At 40.3% G+C, this 20,660-nt stretch overlaps 3 protein-coding genes across 3 annotated transcripts; 2 read left to right on the top strand and 1 right to left on the bottom strand.

Moving 5' to 3' along the window:
• Nucleotides 1-327: 327 nt before the first annotated feature.
• Nucleotides 328-4,265, bottom strand: higd1a (HIG1 hypoxia inducible domain family, member 1A). Its single transcript, XM_036519017.1, has 4 exons — nucleotides 4,192-4,265; nucleotides 3,084-3,167; nucleotides 2,512-2,646; nucleotides 328-2,001 (listed from the first exon to the last, which is right to left on the bottom strand). Exons 2-4 carry the CDS (start codon nucleotides 3,151-3,153, stop codon nucleotides 1,928-1,930), a joined length of 279 nt encoding a protein of 92 aa, XP_036374910.1. The 5' UTR covers nucleotides 3,154-3,167; nucleotides 4,192-4,265; the 3' UTR covers nucleotides 328-1,927.
• Nucleotides 4,266-9,692: 5,427 nt separating this feature from the next.
• Nucleotides 9,693-11,394, top strand: LOC118771407 (C-C chemokine receptor type 6). The gene is made up of 3 exons (XM_036519391.1): nucleotides 9,693-9,865; nucleotides 10,783-11,159; nucleotides 11,329-11,394. Exons 1-3 carry the CDS (start codon nucleotides 9,742-9,744, stop codon nucleotides 11,338-11,340), a joined length of 513 nt encoding a protein of 170 aa, XP_036375284.1. The 5' UTR covers nucleotides 9,693-9,741; the 3' UTR covers nucleotides 11,341-11,394.
• A 6,130-nt stretch (nucleotides 11,395-17,524) lies between these two features.
• LOC118771384 (5-beta-cholestane-3-alpha,7-alpha-diol 12-alpha-hydroxylase-like) lies at nucleotides 17,525-19,078 on the top strand. Its single transcript, XM_036519364.1, has one exon. The coding sequence runs from the start codon at nucleotides 17,540-17,542 to the stop codon at nucleotides 19,076-19,078; it is 1,539 nt and encodes a 512-aa protein (XP_036375257.1). The 5' UTR covers nucleotides 17,525-17,539.
• Nucleotides 19,079-20,660: the final 1,582 nt, after the last annotated feature.

Raw genomic sequence — 20,660 nt, 5'->3', positions numbered from 1 at the left:
TTTCTGTGGCGCCAACATTGCCAATATGTTTGTCAAAAATGTTTTTTCCCCTTCGTGTTTGAAGCAAATTTGTCCACTAGATGTCGCAAGAGCTCTGCAGATTCTAGTCGTTCTCCAAGAACCTCACAGTTGTTTCTGAGAATACTGTCATACATTCACCGTCCGTGCCATACGTGCTCCCGGAAGCCCATGTTGAGAGTTAAAGGAGTGAATAATGTATACAATAAACAAAAGGATCGAAGATGTCACACACAAATCAAACTATCGAAATGTTGTTTCTTAAACATTTTATAATTTCACAATGAAGGATTTAAAGACTGATGTGCATAAAAGTGTTTTCTGTTAAAGCAATATCTACCTTTCAGCCCACTTTTGTACAGACACATTTAGATAGATACATATACATTTATGATTGCTAAATTAATTAAAAAAAAAAAAAACTCAGCAGAAAAAAGAAGTTTAATAACTTTAATAAGTTCTTTAATCTTTTCACTCCCCTACCCCTTGAAGTAGCACCTGACTTGAAATATTATAATAATAATACAAATAAAAAAAATTGCTTTCCTGACATTCAGATATCAGGCAATCATTTCCACACAAACACCACATCCCTTTTCGATTTGCACATAGCTACTTTTTCACTCTATAACATAAGAGGCGTGCAAGCCATCAAGAGGACTTTCATTTTGACATTTTCATGAACACTTGCATGCTTTCCTGTCATACTTCCACCAAGTATGAAACAATACCAAAAATAAGTAGTCACATAAAACCTAATATACACGGGTTTCCCTGCAATAGGTAATATCACTACATTGTACGCTGTTCATGTTAACAAATAGACTGTATGGCATACTTTTACTCTTCAAATTTGAACATGGGCATAAAAAGAAAAACTGAATTATTAAAAACTGAATTATAACTGAACCTACTGTTACAACAAAGGAAAAATAAATAAAGAAGAAAAAAACTACAAGGTAGCTTAACATGGTGTTCTCTGTATGTAACAATTTGGAACAGAATGTCTAACCTTAGCAAAGCTTCTCTTGAAGAAAAAAAAGAAAAACAAACAATGCATTCCAGTGCTGGGGAACCTCTGCTGATGTAAAAGCTGCAACCTCTTAGAGAAGATTTTAGAGCCCAAGTCTGAAGCTTGTGACTATCCAGGATCTTACAGCACTCAGGGTGGTCGTGTCCTTGCTTAATCCTAAATCTTGCTCACGCAATGTGGCCATTATCATATCCCACCCATTCAATTTACCCATTTAAAATAACTTCCTGTCTGTCACAAATGACATCCATGGGGCGACCCCGCGCAAAACTGTCGTCTGTGAGGCAAAGCAAAGAGGAAGGAGCTGTTCAGCCTATCTTAGCTCATCATTAGCCCATAATCGCTCATTTGGTCTAATTTGGTCTTGTAGGACCCCAGCGTCTCTGACTGTGCAACACATCCCAGCAAGAAACTCATAAGCCATAATTAGCATTCATAACTCTAGGAAGCATTTCCTATAATGCCAAGGGTGAAACTAACTTTGAATCAATTTCCACCTTTGTATGCTGGTGTCATCATTTCTCAAGTTCTTACACTTTTGCAGTGGTAAAGTGAGACACCCCATCACTGTACATGAACTTGTTTTAACAAAAACGGATGAAGCGAACAATTACCCACTAACATTACTAATAGGTAGCACTGCGTTATACAGATAAGGCACAATATTTTGAGCACACTGGTCAGTGCTTATATGTGCAATCTACAAATGTATATAAGGTGATGAAAATAATTCATATACAACCTTTTCATATCTGATGTTGAAAGGGCATGTACATGAATTCTAGTCCTACAAACAAATACATAAAACATTGAACACCTTAATATGAGGTGTACCGCGAGAAGAATGAGACAAACAAGGTGCAGAAGTTGAAATTTTCAGTTGCTTTTCAGGGCTTTTTCCTGTTCTCTTGGCTTCAAAATGTAGTCTCTGTACATTGAATACACAACTCCTGTAATGTAAAAACAATAATTAAAAGGCAGGCATTAAAATGTCTACAAAAGAGAGCATAGAGAATGAAATAAAAAAGAACCACTTGGTACCTCAAGATTGTTTCTTACTAAACAGTAGCCATCTTTTGAATTGTAGACATTTTGAAACCACGTATGAGAACACTTCAACCTTTTCTTAAGGTAAGAGCCTTTCTTCTTTTGTGTTACAATAAATCTAAAACAAATCTTAGTAGTACTATCCAATGTGAAGTTGTCATGCTTGGAATATCGAACTTACAAACTATACTGAAACATATGGGGCATTTGGTGGTATTTTGCTACCAAGAACAACCCCACCCTAATGAGCTCTTACTTCATATAAAATACACAAGGCTCATTTTGTGAAAGGGGAGAATGTAGCACAAAATTGTACTTTGCAGCAGCTGAACTGACTTTGTGCAGAAAGGACTACTGCTTGTGATCTGTTAATTAGCAAGGGAGTTAAGAGGTGTGTATGCAGAAGAACGTACCGATGGTCATTGCTCCTACAACAAAGCCCTGGGCAGCCACACGCATGTGGATGAGGTGAACAGACATCTTTACATTCCCACGGCTCTTGAGCTTGTATAGTCCATAGCCCACAATCGCAAAGAATCCAGCCATTCCTGATAGAAAGGAACATGCACATTTAGTCCTGTGTACCTCAAATGATTCTCCAGCTGGACAGTCACAGTGGGCAGTTACTGAAGGTGAAGGTTCATTACATAAAATATATTGGATACTCTTTATATTTTGTGTACATACTGATCATTCTGCATTCAGATGTGAACACCTGTGATGTAACCTGCCTGGATTGCGGTGTCATCATGATGTTGTGTCAGTGTGATTATTGCAGTGTCATCATGATTCCTCACAGTCAAAATAATGTACAGCAATACCTGTCCTTCCGCTCTAATCAGGCATTGTGCCCATGCTAATGCTTAAGAATATTCCCTAGCCCTATTCAATTGCTTTTTCTCCACCCACACACACAATGTATTAAATCACGCAACATAAGCACAGTACAATACACCAGTTTTCATACACCAATAAAAATCCATACCTGCTGGAACGAATGGATTTTCCTTTGCCTTTCTCATGAACTTGGACTCATTTTCATTGTAGGTCTCCATTGCTGATATTACGGCTGAAACAGGGTAGATTGCAAAGGTATATTAACAAGGCCACTAACAAAACTTAACATGCCAGCATTTATTGGCATAAATTATTTTATAATAATTCATTCAACACAAACAAGTACATACTGTAAAGAGTAATTCCTTGTATTATAAACAAACCTATTCTCCTATCCACTGCACTTAAGTATCTTAAGTCATCAATGACTTTACTAACAGGATGCATGTCTAAGCCGAGCAACTGAAATAATTTAACATTAAAGTTAAGTTTAATGTTAGTTACAACTAAGAGGCACCTGCCTAGAAAGTCATACTGCAGCATTTCGGTGATGAGGAGAGAAGAAATTCTTTCTTTTAAATCAATAAATGTTCCATGACCTACTGTTAGTTTTGAATCACTCTGTCTAACATCTGAGTGACATCACAGATTGTCATTCAGATGTGAGATGTCATATTGGTAACTCTATTACCTGTTCTCAAAGCCAAGCCAAGACACAACATGTTCAAATACACTTATCTCTTAACATCCAGTTTGTGTAAAACTACTCTGTTCAAGATAAAACAAGATTACCTTGAAGTCTCTATCAAATGTAAGAAACATCTCACTTTAGAGGCACAAATCCTCACAACCCGCCTATAGTGTTCCACTGAGACTGAGGTAAGGTAAAGCATACGATAATAATAATAATAATAATAATAATATTACTATTATTATTATAATCAGGACAGGGACGTTTGTGCTGATTACGAAGTGCAACAGACTGACTACATCCGGCAAGCGCTGCATTTAATTATGTAATCTGCACGTGTGTCTCCGGTGAAATTGTCTACATATATTATTAGCAATCGTTATGGTTATGTTAAGTGTAGTTATGCTCATTTGTAAGCATGTGTTTAAAGTGAAATTTCAGATTAATGAACTTTCTTCTTCATCGATCAGTGGTGGATAAGCATTTGCTGAACAAGTAGAAGAATAATATAATACAAATCCACCAAAGTATAAATAAATCCAGTACATATTGGCTACAGACTTACCTGCTGACTTGATCTGGAAGAAGTTTTTAAACAGAGCCGATTGAAGCGACACAACTCGTGTTCAGTCAATACAAAGTGACCGGCACGCAACGTGATATAACTGTTATGAGAGCACGTGTGACGTAACAGCCGGTGACATTGTATTAATTTGTTTAATGCGATAAATTATTGCATCAGTCGTTTTTACAATCCCAATGTAAATAAAATAAAAATAAAAACAGTAAAAACAATAAAAATTTACAATAAAATTTTACAAAAATTTTAAGAAACAGACCATGCGCATGTAGTGGGCGTTTATCACAACAACATGGAGATCAATGTAGTCCTTCAAGCAAATTAAATTTAATTTCAATGTTAATTCTACAGAACATGTTCCATGGGCTTTGCTTTTTATATTATTAAATGTTACCATAATTCTATAGGCTTAACATTTTGTTTCACTTGTATTAATCAAATGGAAAAAAATACATATAAAATGTTTTAGAAAACATCATTTCCCAGAATGCAACCGAATGTAAAACTATAGCCGTGACGCAATGAGTTCCTGACGACGGGGTGTCAAGTGACTGCAACGTGCATGGAAAAAAAAAAAAAAAAACCTTGAACAGAATGTGCCACGAGAGGCCTGTCGCTGTGCTGAAGGTCGGAAGGAGGCAGGTGGACGGTTACTCCCCGAGCGATTACTCGATTTATCTGGCGGATTTGCAATTAACTTGACTTTTATTTATTTTTTTCTTATGTATTAAGCTAAACTTAACCAGTACCTCAGTGTTAAATGATAAAACAGCATTAAGACAAATATGTTTCTCTAATGTCTGAAATGTCCATCTATAGATAGATCCGATCCATCTATAGATAGATAGACAGGTAGATAACTTGGCAATTGAATAAACAATAGACATACATCCAAACATTAGTTAACCCATAGTTTCCCTTTGTTCCAGCAACCTGCCCTTATCCTTAAAATACCCTGAAGTCTGTGGGAATTGTGTTTCATCACCGTGACTCATGTAAGTTATGAAACGGTTATAACGTGCTGTGCGAGCCTGTGCCTTTAAGAGCACATTGCCTATTGGTCCTAGCAGCTACGCATGCGTTTATTGCTGAGATTGGAGAAAGTTAGCCTCTTTCTTGTGTGGAGCAAGTGGAGTGCTCCCTAGCTGTCTGTTTCTACCACTGCAAACCGATGCATTGTGTTTTAGTTTTGCTAGTCTGTAGTGCATGTATGTCCAGGTGTAGTGTGCCGTGGAGACCCAGCATTATATGGTCGACGTTTTATTAACCCCTCCCCCCTCCCCGGTCCCGTGCTCCTCGTCCCCCTCGCTACGGTCACACGGACGACACAGGGAGGGGAGACAAACCTTTGTCGCTTGTCGCTTATGGGCGTTCCTGGCTTGTGGTTACTAGGTTACAGAACTAAACAAGTAGGCTAGACACGACGTGTGTCACGCTGCCTTCACTCCCGTTGGTAGTCGCCGTGTCGCATCTCAGTATTTTCATAAAATAGACCTCTGGTCTATTTTAGCCCCGCCTAGTTGGCTTTGCAGCGGTCACTTATCTCTTGTCGCTGTAAAATCGCCCATTCTCATTGGAAATGAATGACAGCTGGTCGCTTTGTCTCTCTCCTGAGTCGTCCGTGTGACCGTAGCAGCATGAAAATTAGCCTCTGGCTGTGTCCAGGTGTGTCTGAGGATTTCTTCGATGCCCCTACACCAATATACACCAATGTAAGGGTTATGCAGAGACGCAAGTTTAATACTACACAATTGCTAATTCAAAATTGTATGAAAAGGGCTTTCTAAAAATTATTTTCTTTTTCTGTGTTTTAAAATAATTTGCAACAATCTGCAAGATTGACTGCTAAATAGCTAAGATCAGTGTTGTGCAAGTTCACACTTCACAAGAGCTAGCTCAAAGTTCAGTTCACACAGCTTAAAATGAACAAGTTCACGTTCATAGTTCACAATTTTGAACAAGTTCACAGTCCCAGTTCATTTCTTCAGTTTTTTTGAACGAGCTATTCCAGGGACTATTTTATGCGTACGTGTACATGCGCAGCGATTGTTACGCGGGATATGGGCAGTTGGTTGCGAGCTGTCGACCTGTCTATCTGATGAGTTGCACTAATAAAAACCTATGAAGTATGGAATAACGCCGTCCGTGTTCATCAAGCAGTAACCTTAACACACGCAAGGATTCCGAATCTCGCGCAAACCTGAACGAGCTCAAGTTCACGTTGTTTAGTTGCAAACGGATACGTTCAAGTTAACCGAAAAAATGAACACGTTCAATGTACGCGCTCTTTTAACGCGTTCATGCACAACACTGGCTAAGATACAATTAATCATAGCCTACTTCACAGGCTGGGGAATATTCCACCTAAGTTATTGAATGTTTTGAGAGCCCAATCCTCTCCTTACCGGATGGCCAGGGCCATACATTCCGAAGATGCCAGGAGTAAGATTTGTAAATAACTTGATTTTGGTTGTAGATAACTGTCCATATCCCTACACTCTTACAAACAATTAGTTCATTTTAACATTCATACTGCAAGCCAAGGTATTGACTTCTGATCTTAGGTACTGTTGAAGTTACAAATGGGTCTTTCTTAGATAAATAAGGATTGAAAAGGGGGGGGGGGGGGGGGGGAGTGCCCCATGCCTGGTGGCCCATGCCTGTATTTGCCTTTGGCCCCAAAATGAGTAAATCCTCCCCTTGTTTTGACATCACAGAAGGATCCTCTCTCAAACCACAGAGCATATCCTTCCTAAAACAAAACTTCCTAAAGTCCCTGGGCTATGGCCTTAAACACGAAGAGGTTTTCAGCTGACCCTGTCCACATACCACTTGCACACTGCATGGTGGGTTATGTCTAACAGCTGGTCATCATAAGCAACAAACTTGAAAGAATTTTAGTGGTCAGGGAAAGGGGACATTGTTTGAGGGGTGAACTGCAAGTGTGCACAGTTTTGCATTACAAAAAATTTGTAAATGTTAATTTCACTTTTGCTCTCACTGTAGGTTAGGTATAGTCTTATGAAGCTGCACACGCTGCACTTCTGACTCTTTGAAAATATTCTGGGGACAATTGCAGGAAACACTGTTATCAAGTGAATAACGTTATCAAGTGAATAAATGCTAACACATTATAATAAAAGGAAGTAAAATACAATTACAGTCCATGTTCCTCCCACAGATTTTATTTCTGTTTAAATGATAATACAAAATTATAAACTAAGAACCTGTCTAAATGAATCTTACTGATCCACAACAAGTAATGTTCAGCCAAAAACTCTCATCAATTTATATTTGTGGAACATTCCATATCCATTGGTCTTCTTGACCTCAGCACAGCTAAATTACGTGGAACTAAGTCTAAAGTAATACTTTTGGCTCTAAACTTTGAGTAATGACAGTATGTCAGAAAGAAGAAACCTTGAGCAGAACCCGGGTCAGAGGGGGAGCCCATCTGCTTCTGGCTGGCGCTGGGTGGACAAATAAAGTAGGAAAGAATTTCCTACGAAGTTCTTAACAGTACTTTAGAATGGTGAAACATGTAGGTAGTAAGACAGCAATATACAGTATGTAAAACATAATGAGTCTTGTGAATCTTAAATCTTAAAAGTTATTCAGCAGAATATGCATGGCATGTGTCCTCGAGGGTCGAGTTCTTGGTACATGGAGAGGTCCACAGAGATAACGGCGAGGAAGCTGAGGGGTCCTGAAGTGGTTGCTTGAGTTACAGCTCCAGACAGGAGCCCGGAGCCGGGTGAGGAAAACAAAATTGAAAAACATTGATTCGTGGATGATAAAAATGGCAGAAATGTACAGCAGAGAGGCAGGAGAGGAGGGGCAGGGAAAAAGATGCCAGTGTGCAACAAGGAAAAAAACCCCGGAAAACTAACATCATGGTAGCATACTTAGGGGACCGGAGACAAGGGACTGGCATAATCTTGAGGGCGACCCTAAGACAGTCAACACCAGATCACGGCACAGAGTCCATGCCATGATAAAGTGACAGCAATGACCACTTAGTCCACCAGAGACTCTATGATACATGCCAGCACCAGGCCATGTCCCTCAGCTGAAGGATTTACTGTATAGATATGTTTTGAGCCTAGACTTAAAGGTGGAGAGAGAGTCTGCTCCCCGAACTTTGGTGGGTAAGCTGTTCCACAGGAGAGGGGCTCGATAGGAAAAGGATCTACCACCTATAGTAGTTTTGCCCACTCTTGGAACAATGAGAAGCCCGGCATTTTGGGAATGAAGGGCTCTTTGTGGAAGGTATCGGTGAAGAAATAATATGCTTCAGAAGTTCCAAAGGACAACATCAGACAGACAGTATCAATAGTTGCCAAGAGGGAAAAAAGCACTTCAAAGTCCAAATTTAAAACTTTAGCCCTCAAAAGTTCACTGCCATAACACGTCCCTTTTTATCAACAGCAAGAAAACAGTGAGTCTTACATACAAGTCTGCTATACAGGGTCCTCTGTAGAAATTCCTGTCACTGTCACTAAAATGTTTACCAGTTTCAGATTTTGTGACATCAAAAAAGTTCAGTGCAGCTGTATATAAAAGCAAACATTTATTTGCACAGATACTTGAGGATTCACTGAGTCCAAAGAGACAATACTGTACTTCTCAAGAGAAATGTCATGGCAAAGGAGTGAAAATGGACGTTCATGCACAAGAATGCAGGCAATGCATTTTGACTTGCATCTTCTTCAGCCAGCATTCCTTTTTCTCTTGAGAAGTTAAACATTTTAAAACGCTAGTGTAGAGTTTGTTTTATCTCAGCGAATAGTTCCTGACCATCTTTATTTTGTTTGCACATGCTGTGTGGCTGCTCCCCACTTTTTGCCTATAGCAGATTCAGGTCAAAGGCACAATGACGCTTCCAACTTTTACCATCAGAGCTGGAGGATTACTTTATTGATGGATTCATGGTCATTGTGTAATTTTACTTTTAAGCTTGTTTCATATTTTCCATTGTTGTGGGTCTAAATTTCAAATTTTTTTTTTTTTGTCTTTCATTTTTAATGTGTTATTTTAGTGTTATTTAATGGCTGCAGCTAAGTGGCCTTAGGCTCACTATTGCCCCTCCAAAGAGCAGTACCTTCTAGTAAATAGTACAAGGGCAAGAAGGGGAACCACCAAAGTAGTTGCAGCATCTGAAAAGATATTGTAGTAAGGCACCAGACTTGAGACTTTCTTCTGAGTCTACAAATTTCACTGCACCCTCTGGTGAGAGCATGTGGTAACTGGTGAGAGCATGTGAGTAATTGTAGAAGTATGCATTGTTGTTGTTCCTTTACTCTAAACTGATTTCTGTCTCTCAGCATAGCAGACTGTATTATCACTTTAAACCTTTCATTCCAAGAAACACTACCATGCTCCACCCAAATGATTTTACCATAAAGTTGTCAAAACAAGCGCTGTAGTTACCAGGAAAATATGAGAGGGAATAATTTTTAGAATAAGAGTTTCAGGCTGGGAGTTTTACAGATTACCAGCTCCCACAAACTCCCAGACATTTTTCGTCAGCAGCGGATGTTTTGGATGAACTGTAAGGGAACCTTAGGGGAGGAAACAAAAGCTCACATTTTCCTGTGGATGAACCAAAAGTCAGTTGCCATAACAGACTACTCCTCCGAAGAGAAAGGAAGTCATAAAGGTACGTGCTAGCTGCTAAATGCTCTAGCTTAACTTTAATTCAGTTGATTCGGTCTTATGTGAAACATTTATTGTTTACTCTCCAGATGTAACAAATTAACAAGTTTATATTTTGTAGGCAAAGCACCTACGGTATGAGACGCCTCACTGTAATTGCTTTTGCTTTTCTTATCATCTTTATCCCTCTGCATCTCCAGTACCAATACTATAGTACTCCAATATCAGTAGTATTGTTGCAGAGCTCTAACATATTTTTGTAAAACTATTTTTGTAATTACTTAAACTGGTCCTGCCAAATTTGCTTATATATATGGTATTAGACATTCAATATCAGATTAAATCAGATGAAACAACATGGCTACCACAGACTATTCAATCTGCAGCATTTTGCATGTAATATGCACATGCCCAAGTCTCATTTTCTGTTGAGCCACTTGCTTAATTTGAGATATAGATATTGTGACCTATACATATTGTGTATCAATGCAAGCTATTAACATGTGGTCCCACTGCCATCTTTCAGATATGTTATATGCCCATTTAAACAAACAATATGGCCACATATTTTTATTTATTTATAATTCTACAACATAAATCTACAGTGTAATTGTAGATATTGCTAAAATCCAAATTTAGTTCCAAACTAAATGAACTCTATGAGAGTGTTAACTGATAAAATGTGATATTGGGAGCATTCTGCATTTTTATGATGAGCATACTTGAAGTAATTAAGCCCATGTCTCTTTATGACGTGACTTCAGGACTTGTCAGCTGAAAGCTAACATGTTTCTGCCAATGTATCCAACATGTAAACTTTTGACATGTTCATCAATGGTATATTTTATTGTGAGAAGCAAGACATTACTCTGCTACAGCTGAATTATGAACAAGACTAACTTTTCTTTGCTCTGTTTTTAGCTGTTGGAACTGGAAGCATTATGGCTGCCTCTGAACTCACAGTGACCCCCAACCAAGGACTCAGTGACGAATATGATTACACTCACTACTACCAATATGGTGACGAACTTCATGAGAACTACGGATTGTGTGACAAGGCACACGTGAAGACGTTTGCAAGGATCTTTCTGCCCATTTTTTACGTGTTTGTGTGCACGCTTGACATTGTGGGAAATACACTTCTGGTTGCTGTTCTGATCAAATACATTAAGCTAAGAAGCACAACGTCAATATATCTTCTCAACATGGCCTTCTCGGACATCCTGTTTGCAGTGACTCTCCCATTTTGGGCAGTCTACGTCCATTCTGGGTGGATCTTTGGTGACGCCGGCTGCAAGGTCATCACACTGATTTACACCGCTAACTTGTATAGCAGTATATTTTTCATCACTTGTATCTGTCTCGATAGATACCTGAATATAGTGTGGACCTTCTCTAGCTTCAATACATCCCGTAAAAGCTATTTGATAAGCGTTGTGGTTTGGGCTGTCTCTCTTTTGGCTGCAGCTCCAGATCTGAACTTTGTGGAGGCCCAGGAGTTTTATGGGGAGAAGATCTGCACTCACAATTTTGGCGAGGGGCATATGTCTCCGTGGAGAATCTTCATGAAGTTCCAGCTCAACATCTTAGGTTTTCTCATACCCTTTCTGCTTATGCTTTTCTTCCATTTGCACATCTACTGTGCAGTGAAATCGAAGATGGGAAGGAGGTCCAAAGCGCTGAAGTTGGCGGTTGCCTTGGTCGTGGTCTTTTTCGTCCTGTGGTTCCCGTACAACTTGGTTGTGTTCTTGCACTCCTTGCAAGACCTCCACGTGATTTCTGACTGCGCCACTAGCCAACACCTGGACCTTGCCGTTCAAGTGACAGAGAGCCTTGCCTTCACTCACGCTTGCCTCAATCCCATTTTGTATGCTTTTGTGAACAAACGATTCCGTGGCTGCCTTAAGAAAATCCTAGAAAAAATCTGGAAAAGAGGGAGTGACTACACTTTAGAATTGACAGGCAGCACGAGTCAAATCGCAGTTCAGAATGCCGAGATAGAACTGACAATGGTGGGAAACATTCAATAACCAGGATTTTTTTTTCTGCATGTGTCAAAAGATATTCCTGAATATTTTACTTTCTGGTGAGTGAAGGGGGAGGTGGAATCTGAGTTAAGAATCTGAGTCTGCTTAAAATCAAACCCCCAATCGCCTGGACCATGGGCTGGATGCCATCACAAAGAGTGTCAGTGCTGACAGCTGATGATTCAGTAACCATACTAGGTAGGCATGCAAAGCTTCAGTGATAGTCCTGGACCACTCTGCCTTAGTTGCTTTGTGGTTTGATAGATTGGCGCTGGATTACCAACAGGTCCACTCTGGTGCCATCTCTCATGTGTACTCAAACGTCAGTCTGCTATGATATGTACAGTATCTGTTGCAAACTACTTTTTTAAACACTAAAACTTTCTATACATATTGCTGTTATGTATCAAAAGTGTATTTTGATGATATAGTATATTACATTGTTGCTTTGTTGTGATATGTGAATGTAATGTTATGTGTACTTTTAACACATAACAAAGTTCCCAGAAAAGTATACTGCATCCTGGATTCAGGAATAAATTATATGTGGATCACTGCTGTCCTTCCCAGTTAATACAAAGTGCATCACACAACAAAAAAATGCATATCCTGTAGTCATTTAATATATGGATTACCATGACTACAGGGAGTTTTCCTTCGGAATACAGAACATGGTTTTCACAGGTGAAAAGGTGCAGTGTTTATTTACAGTACATATACACATGTATTAGGAAAGTGCTTGATGCACATTACAAACATTTGATCAGGGTTTCTGTCCATTGTGGTCCCCCCCCCCCCCCAACTTGATCTGAAAAGTTTAAGAGGCATGGGACCTTTAACCACTAATTTATTGATTAGCTTTAGTACCCAACAAGATGTGCTGCATGCCAAACTTTCTTGCAAGTTGAGCGCATTTCTGAAATTTGAATTTCAGAATACTCATATGTCCCTAGGAACATCCTTGACATTCTTATCCTCGCACAATGGTACTGCAGCAGTGCTTCATCAGGGAATTGACCAGACAAGTTCTGGGTCACAAAACCTGCTCCTTACCACTGTCACTGTCCCTGTAGGTGCACACAGTATGTGAAACTGCTGCTGGAATGCATGTCTCCAGGTGTGATATAAAACTGAAGTCTCAGGTCTTAAACCCAGGTTTTTATTAATGTCTGTGTCTCAGACTGTGGTACAAAAGACAATCCCCAGCAGTCTTGAACCTGGGAAGATTTTTGAAATATCTTCTGACATTCATTTGAGAATAAAAACTGATTGTCTGCAAATATATTTGTGCAAGCAGGACCAAAGAACTGGGTAACAGTAGACAAGAACATTTGTGTCCCTACATTGATGAACTGAAAGTTCCTCTCCTTAGGGCCAGTTTAGACCAGTTCTGGACTTCACGAGAAAAGGAATGGAGATTGAGACATTCTGTCGGTGGAAAAAATAGCAACTATTTTCCGTATTCATGTAGTTCACCCAAACGGAATCGTTTCCCAACAAATTTACCCTAATTCACTGGACAGGGGAAAGCAGTCTTTGTAGAATTGTTTCTAGTATTTCTCTTAACGAGCCCCCAAAGATATTTTTATGATGAAAAGGTATACACAGCGACGGTTGTCATATTTGTGGAGTACTTTAATGATACATAAATAAAAGCGTTTGAACGGAACACTTGCTATGAACATTGGAACGCACCGAATGCGGCGACATGACAGATCATATTCTTTCCAGCAGGAGGAGACAGCTTTTCATGTTTGCATTTTGTCAGTTTTTTAGAAGGACAAGATGCGACTCATGATATATGAAGCCTCTTGGAGGGCGGTTAATGGCTTTTAAGCCGTGAACCCATATAGATCTGACTTTATTTGCTTTATTGAAGTCGTACAGAACACTCGTGCATGTATGTACCCTAAATGGACATTTCTTAAGCATTTCTTAATTCCCTGAGACGCGTAGCTATTTGTTTGTGGAACATTTCGCAACATTTCATCATTCATTGCGGGAAGAAGGTTTCTGGTGGCATTCATAAGCACAAATGGTTCTGTCCTCTCGCAAAACCTAAGGCGCCGGAGGTCAGTCAGATACATAGCAGAAATCCCGAAATTAAACGACAGTACTGATCGCTGGGTCAGTTGTCTTCTTAAGAAGAATGGCACGGTTCTACGGAAATATATCCAACTTACCTTTTGTAACGGAATCGGCGACCGATCGGAGTAAATCAGAAACGGAAAATGCCTCGCTAGTTACAGTATATAGTTATGTATAAATTATTTACTATATAGTGGATAGGCCTGTAAGACTTATGTGTTAGCAAGCATGTTGTCTGCAATTTTACATTACCGCAGTATTAGATTTAGATTCGGCTCTACGGCTGAATCACACAGGGAAAACTCCAAGGCAAACTATTTTGTTACCAGATAAAAGAGCGGAAATCAAATACGGCTGGCGATAGCCCGAACAGAATGTGTAAGCCTACTTTTTACGCCCACAAAACATAATCGCCTCCATACAAAAACGTGAATCACTGAGTGTGGAATTTTTATTGAGGAGTTCAGAGTAAAAACGGAAAACATTAAACAGCCAGGGAAGGAACGAAAAAATAAAGGCTGCACTGGGTTGTTTGACAGTAGCCTACACGCATCTAATATGTAGCTGTAATTACGGACCTGTAATTAACAACACATGTGGTCGGTTGTGGGAATATGTGACAATTTGGGGGGGGGGGGGGGGGGGGGTTTGGGCGATTTTGTCCGAGAAGCATATTCAGTTTTGCAGTATGATAGGTATGGTACTGTGGTTTGTACCGTTTTGAACGTATTGGGAGAGAGCTTCTGATGACTACGTCTGTAGGTTTTGTTCGGAGTTAATTGCTGGCGAGGCTGATCTATTTATGCAAAGCGCTTTAAAATAACTTAAACAGCTCTGTGGCTTCGAGCCAAATACGTTTCACATGAGTCAACTCTCATTTACCATCCAAATACGTCTTTCAGTTGCACTGCTTTGCATGAGTAGCCTGATGAACTGAAACAGCGCTATGTGCATTGTCAGATGATCACACGGACTGTGCGTAAGTTTCAGGCAGCGCAAGCTTTGCATTTTGCAAAAGCTGGAGCAGGTCGGTTTGCAGCATGACAGGTTTGTGGTTCCAGGGATTGTCCTTTTCTGCATGTAATGGCAGCGACTCATTCAAATGTCACCTCTACCCTTTTGGGTGTGGGAGCATTTAACATTGACAAAGGCAATCTAATCAAGAGAATAAGTTCTAAACAAGATTCATAGGTGGTCTGGTTGTGGGTTGTGGGTATTACCAATGACATTCCAAAAGCATCGTCACTTGACGTGTGCATGCCTACATAATGTTGAACCCCAATACCCTGGCTACAGCCTAGAGTGACACATTGCATAGTAAGAGATTCAGGGAGAGGGAGATGGCAGGCTCCCTCTTACAATGTATATTAAGCCCAGGTATGTTTTAGGAATGATGCCAACCTGAGATGACTTTGCTGAATGAAGCACAGTGATGGACATTCAGCATTCCCCATGGCATTCTTATATCTTCTTCTTAATTCCCACTTGCTTAATATGGACAGACACATGTGACCTAAATCACACTGTGTGCAAGTGAAAGACATGGTTTTGAGCAAGTGGAGTGGGCATTTTTTCAGCATGTATGGTTGTGAGGACTGCATTGGGTTGAATGCTCTCTCTGTTATGCAACTGACTGAAATTAAAAAGACTTGCAAGATGCAAAAGTTAAAATAAGTGGAACAATACAGCTAACTGTCACCATCATGAGAAGCAGTAGGGTATGGATTCCTTGGTAGACTGGGCAAAAAACCTCATCTATGTCTATCTATGCTTCCTCATTTATACATATATATATATATATATATATATATATATATATATATATATACATACATATATATATATATATAAATGCAAGTTGTGCTGCTTTGCATGGATTCACTGGTTCTTACAAAGACTTAATGACTAGATCGCTTAATGACTTTTTTCCTATTTTTCGGTCATTAGTCATAAGAAGATATGATATTGTATAATTTTCTACAGGGTGATACATAATATAAATATATTATATATATAATATAATATGAATATAAATTTAACTGATTCTAATTCACATAAAATGCTTTGGTTTGAAGCAACATGCAGTGGCTTCCAGACAAGTACATGTCTTAAGAGTCAACCCTCATTTTCCATTCAAACAGAAATGCAAGTTGTGCTGCTTTGCATGGATGCACTGGTATTTACAAAGTCTTAATGACTGGATGGTTGGATGGCTGAATGACTTTTTTCCTATTTTTCAGTCATTATTCATAAGAAGATATGATATTGTATAATTTTCTACAGGGTTAACTTTGTTGAAGGGGACACGGACTCAGGTATGGGCGGCAGTGTAGCATAGTGGTTAAGGACCAGGACTGCTGGTTCGATCCCCGCTGGGCCGCTGCTGCTGTACCCTTGGGCAAGGTACTTAACCGACAATTACCTCAGTAAATATCCAGCTGTATAAATGGATAACATTGTAAAGAACTGCAACCTATGTAAGTCGCTTTGGATAAAAGCGTCTGCCAAATGAATAAATGTAAATAAATGTAAATCTATTAGTAAGACAGCGTGTATGTGCCAGAGTCTGTAAGTAACATACTAATCATATATCAAATTTGTCAAGAGAATCGTTAAAGCATAGAGTCTCCAAACAATGTTCTGCCCGTATGGCACATGGTAAAGAGGACACTCGGTAAACATGGTTAACTCTACAATGCCCCCCCTTTTATTGTTGTATTAAGATTCAATAAACAGCATATGAGGTAGTACATACCATTATAATGGGGTGTACATGTTTTGTACAGTTTATTGTCTCAGTTTATGTTGTAAATCTTTTTTTCTGAGTGTGTAGCAACATATGATCATAAGTAAGCAATGATACTGTATGTCAGACCTGTAATGGTTATAGGTTATATAAACACAGAGCTGGGTAGATAGGTGTCAGGTGGATTGGGGCATTGTTTTCCCGCAGTTGCAGACGACGATTTATGATTTACAACGGAACTAAATATTACAATCTTCCAAAAGCATCAGTTCAAGTAGGTGCCCTAGTAACTATTGGGGCCCATATGCTTTTGCTGTAATAGAACAGGTGTTTGTTTTCCTAAAGAAAGTAAGGCTGATTTGAGTCAGGGACGGACAAAGCTCTTCAAATATTTCATTTTGCCCTGTGATGCTTTTATTTCCTCCCCATTTACCTGAACACCATGTTAAACTAAAATTCATGTCATGTCATAATCTTGTTTCTGTTTGACACTTTAGCTGATTTTCTTTAGATTTGTATTGAAAATTTTACTTACTGGGCTTTCTGTGCTGAATGTATATATTTTTTTAATTTCCTGTACTAATCTAATACCTGTGTAAATTTGGTGCTAATGATCTGTGCCATGTCCATGCACAAGTGGTCAGCAAATCAGCAGGGGAGGGATTAAATGTAACTTGATGCATGTCTCATTGGTCACACCTCTCAGTGGAATACTAACACAGTATTGAAGAGAAAGGGGAGGAGTTATTATCCAGCTTTAAATGCAGAGGAAGTAGTGCTGAAGTTCAGTCAGACTCTGCTCTCACTAGACACAAAGATGATGGGGTTTTGGCTGCCGGTTCTGCTTGCCTTGTTAGTCTCTGTGATCGGGGGGCTCTACCTCTTGGGTGCCTTCCGCAAACGGCGCCCTGGGGAGCCGCCGCTGGATAAGGGACCCATCCCTTGGCTGGGTCATGTCCTGGACTTCCGGAGGGACACTGCCAAGTTTCTCCAGAAGATGAAAGACAAGCACGGGGACATTTTCACTGTGCAGCTGGCAGGCTCCTATATCACCTTCCTCATGGACCCGCAGTCTTTTGGCTCAGTAGTCAAAGAGGCTCGGACCAAGCTGGATTTCAGCAAGTTTGCCCAGATTCTGGTCCGGAGAGTGTTTGACTACCACCCCATTCAGGACGAGCGGAAGGACTTTCTTTCAGCCACCAGCAAGCATCTGACAGGTGATGGCCTTGAAGTCATGACCGAGGCCATGACCAACAACTTACAGAATGTGATGCTGCATGACATTGGCTCTGGGAGCAACCAGCAAGCCTGGAAGGAGGACGGGCTGTTCCACTACACCTACAACATCGTCTTCCGAGCAGGCTACCTGTCACTTTTTGGCAACAGCATGGTCAAAACCTCTGGGAGTCTACAGAAAGCCCAAGAGATGGATCGGATAGAATCCGATGAGCTTTTTCACGAATTCCACATATTCGATAGGTTCTTCCCTGATCTTACCTATGGGGTCTTGACCCCCAAGGAAAAGAGGGAGACTGAGAGGCTGAAGAGGGCGTTCTGGAGCAGGCTGTCAATGCAAAAGGTGAGTGAGAAGGAGAATGTCAGTGGCTGGATCTTGGACAACCAGCAGTGCAGAGTTGAGATGGGGGTGAAGAAGTCCATGGTGGACCGCTATATGTTTGTGCTTCTCTGGGCATCTCAGGGGAACACAGGTCCCTCTTCCTTCTGGCTGCTCCTGTACCTCATGAAGCACCCTGAGGCCATGAAGGCAGTGAGGGAAGAGGTGGCTGAGGTGCTGAAGGAGACAGGGCAGGAAGTAAAACAAGGAGGACCGCTGATCAACCTCACTCGGGACATTCTGCTCAAAACGCCTGTCCTGGACAGTGCAGTGGATGAGGCCCTCCGCCTCACAACCGCCCCTATTCTCAGTCGTGCAGTGCTGCAGGACATGTCACTCAAGATGGCGGATGGCAATGAGTACAACATTCGCCAAGGCGACCGGCTGGCTCTCTTCCCATACACTGCTGTGCAGATGGACCCCGAGGTCCACCCCGACCCGCACACCTTCAAGTACGACCGCTTCCTCACACCCGAGGGCACCAAAAAGACAGACTTCTACAAGAATGGGAAGAAGCTCAAGTACTACAACATGCCCTGGGGTGCTGGTGTCAATATGTGCCCAGGCCGCTTCTTTGCCACAAATGAGCTGAAACAGTTCATCTTCCTCATGCTCACTTACTTTGATTTTGAGCTGATGAACCCTGACGAGGAGATCCCCCCCATCGACATCAGACGCTGGGGAGTTGGGTCCATGCATCCTTCCCGAGAAATTCAGTTCAGATACAAACTGCGCTTTTAGACTGCCCTAGAGTTTATACTGTGCTTTAGCTTGATTTAAACTATTATTTGTTTTTTGCTCATCTACGCATTGTGTGAGGATCATAGTAATGATTGTGATTGTTAAAACTGTCATTGTGGAGTACAATCAAAAAATATAATAACCTTAAATTTTTTCATGGTTTGCTTTCAAAACTTAATGAATATTAAACCTGCACGAACACCGTCTGTTGATTGAGTTTGGATAAAAAAACATGATACATAGTGTGAAAATCACAGCAAACTGGAAGATTTTCATTTCATGTCAGCTGTGATGGAATTTTCAAAGGTATGGCATAATCTGTCCCATTAAGTTTGGACTGGTTGCACAAACCAGAAATTGTATTCAAAAACAGTTGTGAAGACAATCAAACAAAAGCTTCCACTCTCCGATAGATATGAGTTTCAAAAGCTCTATATTTGGATTTTTTTTTCAGTCACACAGGCTTTAGAGTAGAACCGTAAAAAGTCCTGAACACAGGATCACAATAAAATAGTGGGGAATTTTCTGACTCTGCACTCCAGATACTCTGTAAGCACCGCTTAAAATAATGTACATTAGTCTGATAAGAGGGGTTCAATGCAGCCTTTTATAAAATTTTTTAAAGCAGTAACACTGCATCGTCAACTTAACCTGCGTGCACACTATACGCACATCACAAACACAGGCACACAGCCTCATGTGGGCAGTTAATTGTTGAGATATTACATTGCATTAAATTTTATTCATTTAGCAGACACTCTTATCCAGAGCAACTTCCAGCACAATAGAACATATGTATCCACATTCATTAGGGTCCCGGAGATGTCCTAAATTAGTTGGCTATGGAGAGAGAGAGGAGGGAGGAGTCAATGTGAAAAAGACATAGATGGGGGAATAAGGGGCAGTTCCTTCCTATAGACATATGGAGCGCAAGCTTGTCACTCTAATCAGACACAGTAACTATTACCTTTTATTATTTTGAGCTCTCCTCCCAGCCCTGGTTAGTCTGTGCTGGTTCAGGCAGTAATTCTTCCCTTATTGATTCAAAGTTATCCTGTCGCCTCCTCGTCCCCCCAACCTACGATAACAAGCTACAGTTCACACCTTCAGCTAATCCGTGTTCCCCTGTTCACTTCCTGCATACTGCTTCCTGTTTGTCAGGTCTGCTACCCTATCAAAATGCCTCAATTGCACTAGCTCCACCTCTATAAACTTGCACTTGACCAGTGCCCACTGTAGTAAAAACATGCTTATAATAATATAATCAGGCTCAGACCCTACAGAATAGACTTTACACTGAAAATTCTGTCTGTATGTTGTTGACCTGAAATTCCTGTTACCATAACTCTTAAGGGGTAGGTCGCATCAAACTGGCGACAGTTACCGGCACCAGGAGCCTTATAGTTAATTTTCCAGCAGGGGGAGACATCTCTCCATGTTTGCGTCACATCTCTTTTTTATGAAGAAAAAAAAAGAAAACAGTGATTTAGATAATTAGATAAGGTGAGAAATCTTATCAGTCTCAAGTGGATCTTATTCTTTACCTTCACATCACATCACATCATGTCTGTGCTTTTATGCG

Source organism: Megalops cyprinoides, chromosome 24, assembly GCF_013368585.1.
Source record: "Megalops cyprinoides isolate fMegCyp1 chromosome 24, fMegCyp1.pri, whole genome shotgun sequence".
In the NCBI taxonomy this organism is placed as follows: Eukaryota; Metazoa; Chordata; class Actinopteri; order Elopiformes; family Megalopidae; genus Megalops; species Megalops cyprinoides.
This window is presented reverse-complemented; position numbering and strand designations above follow the sequence as displayed.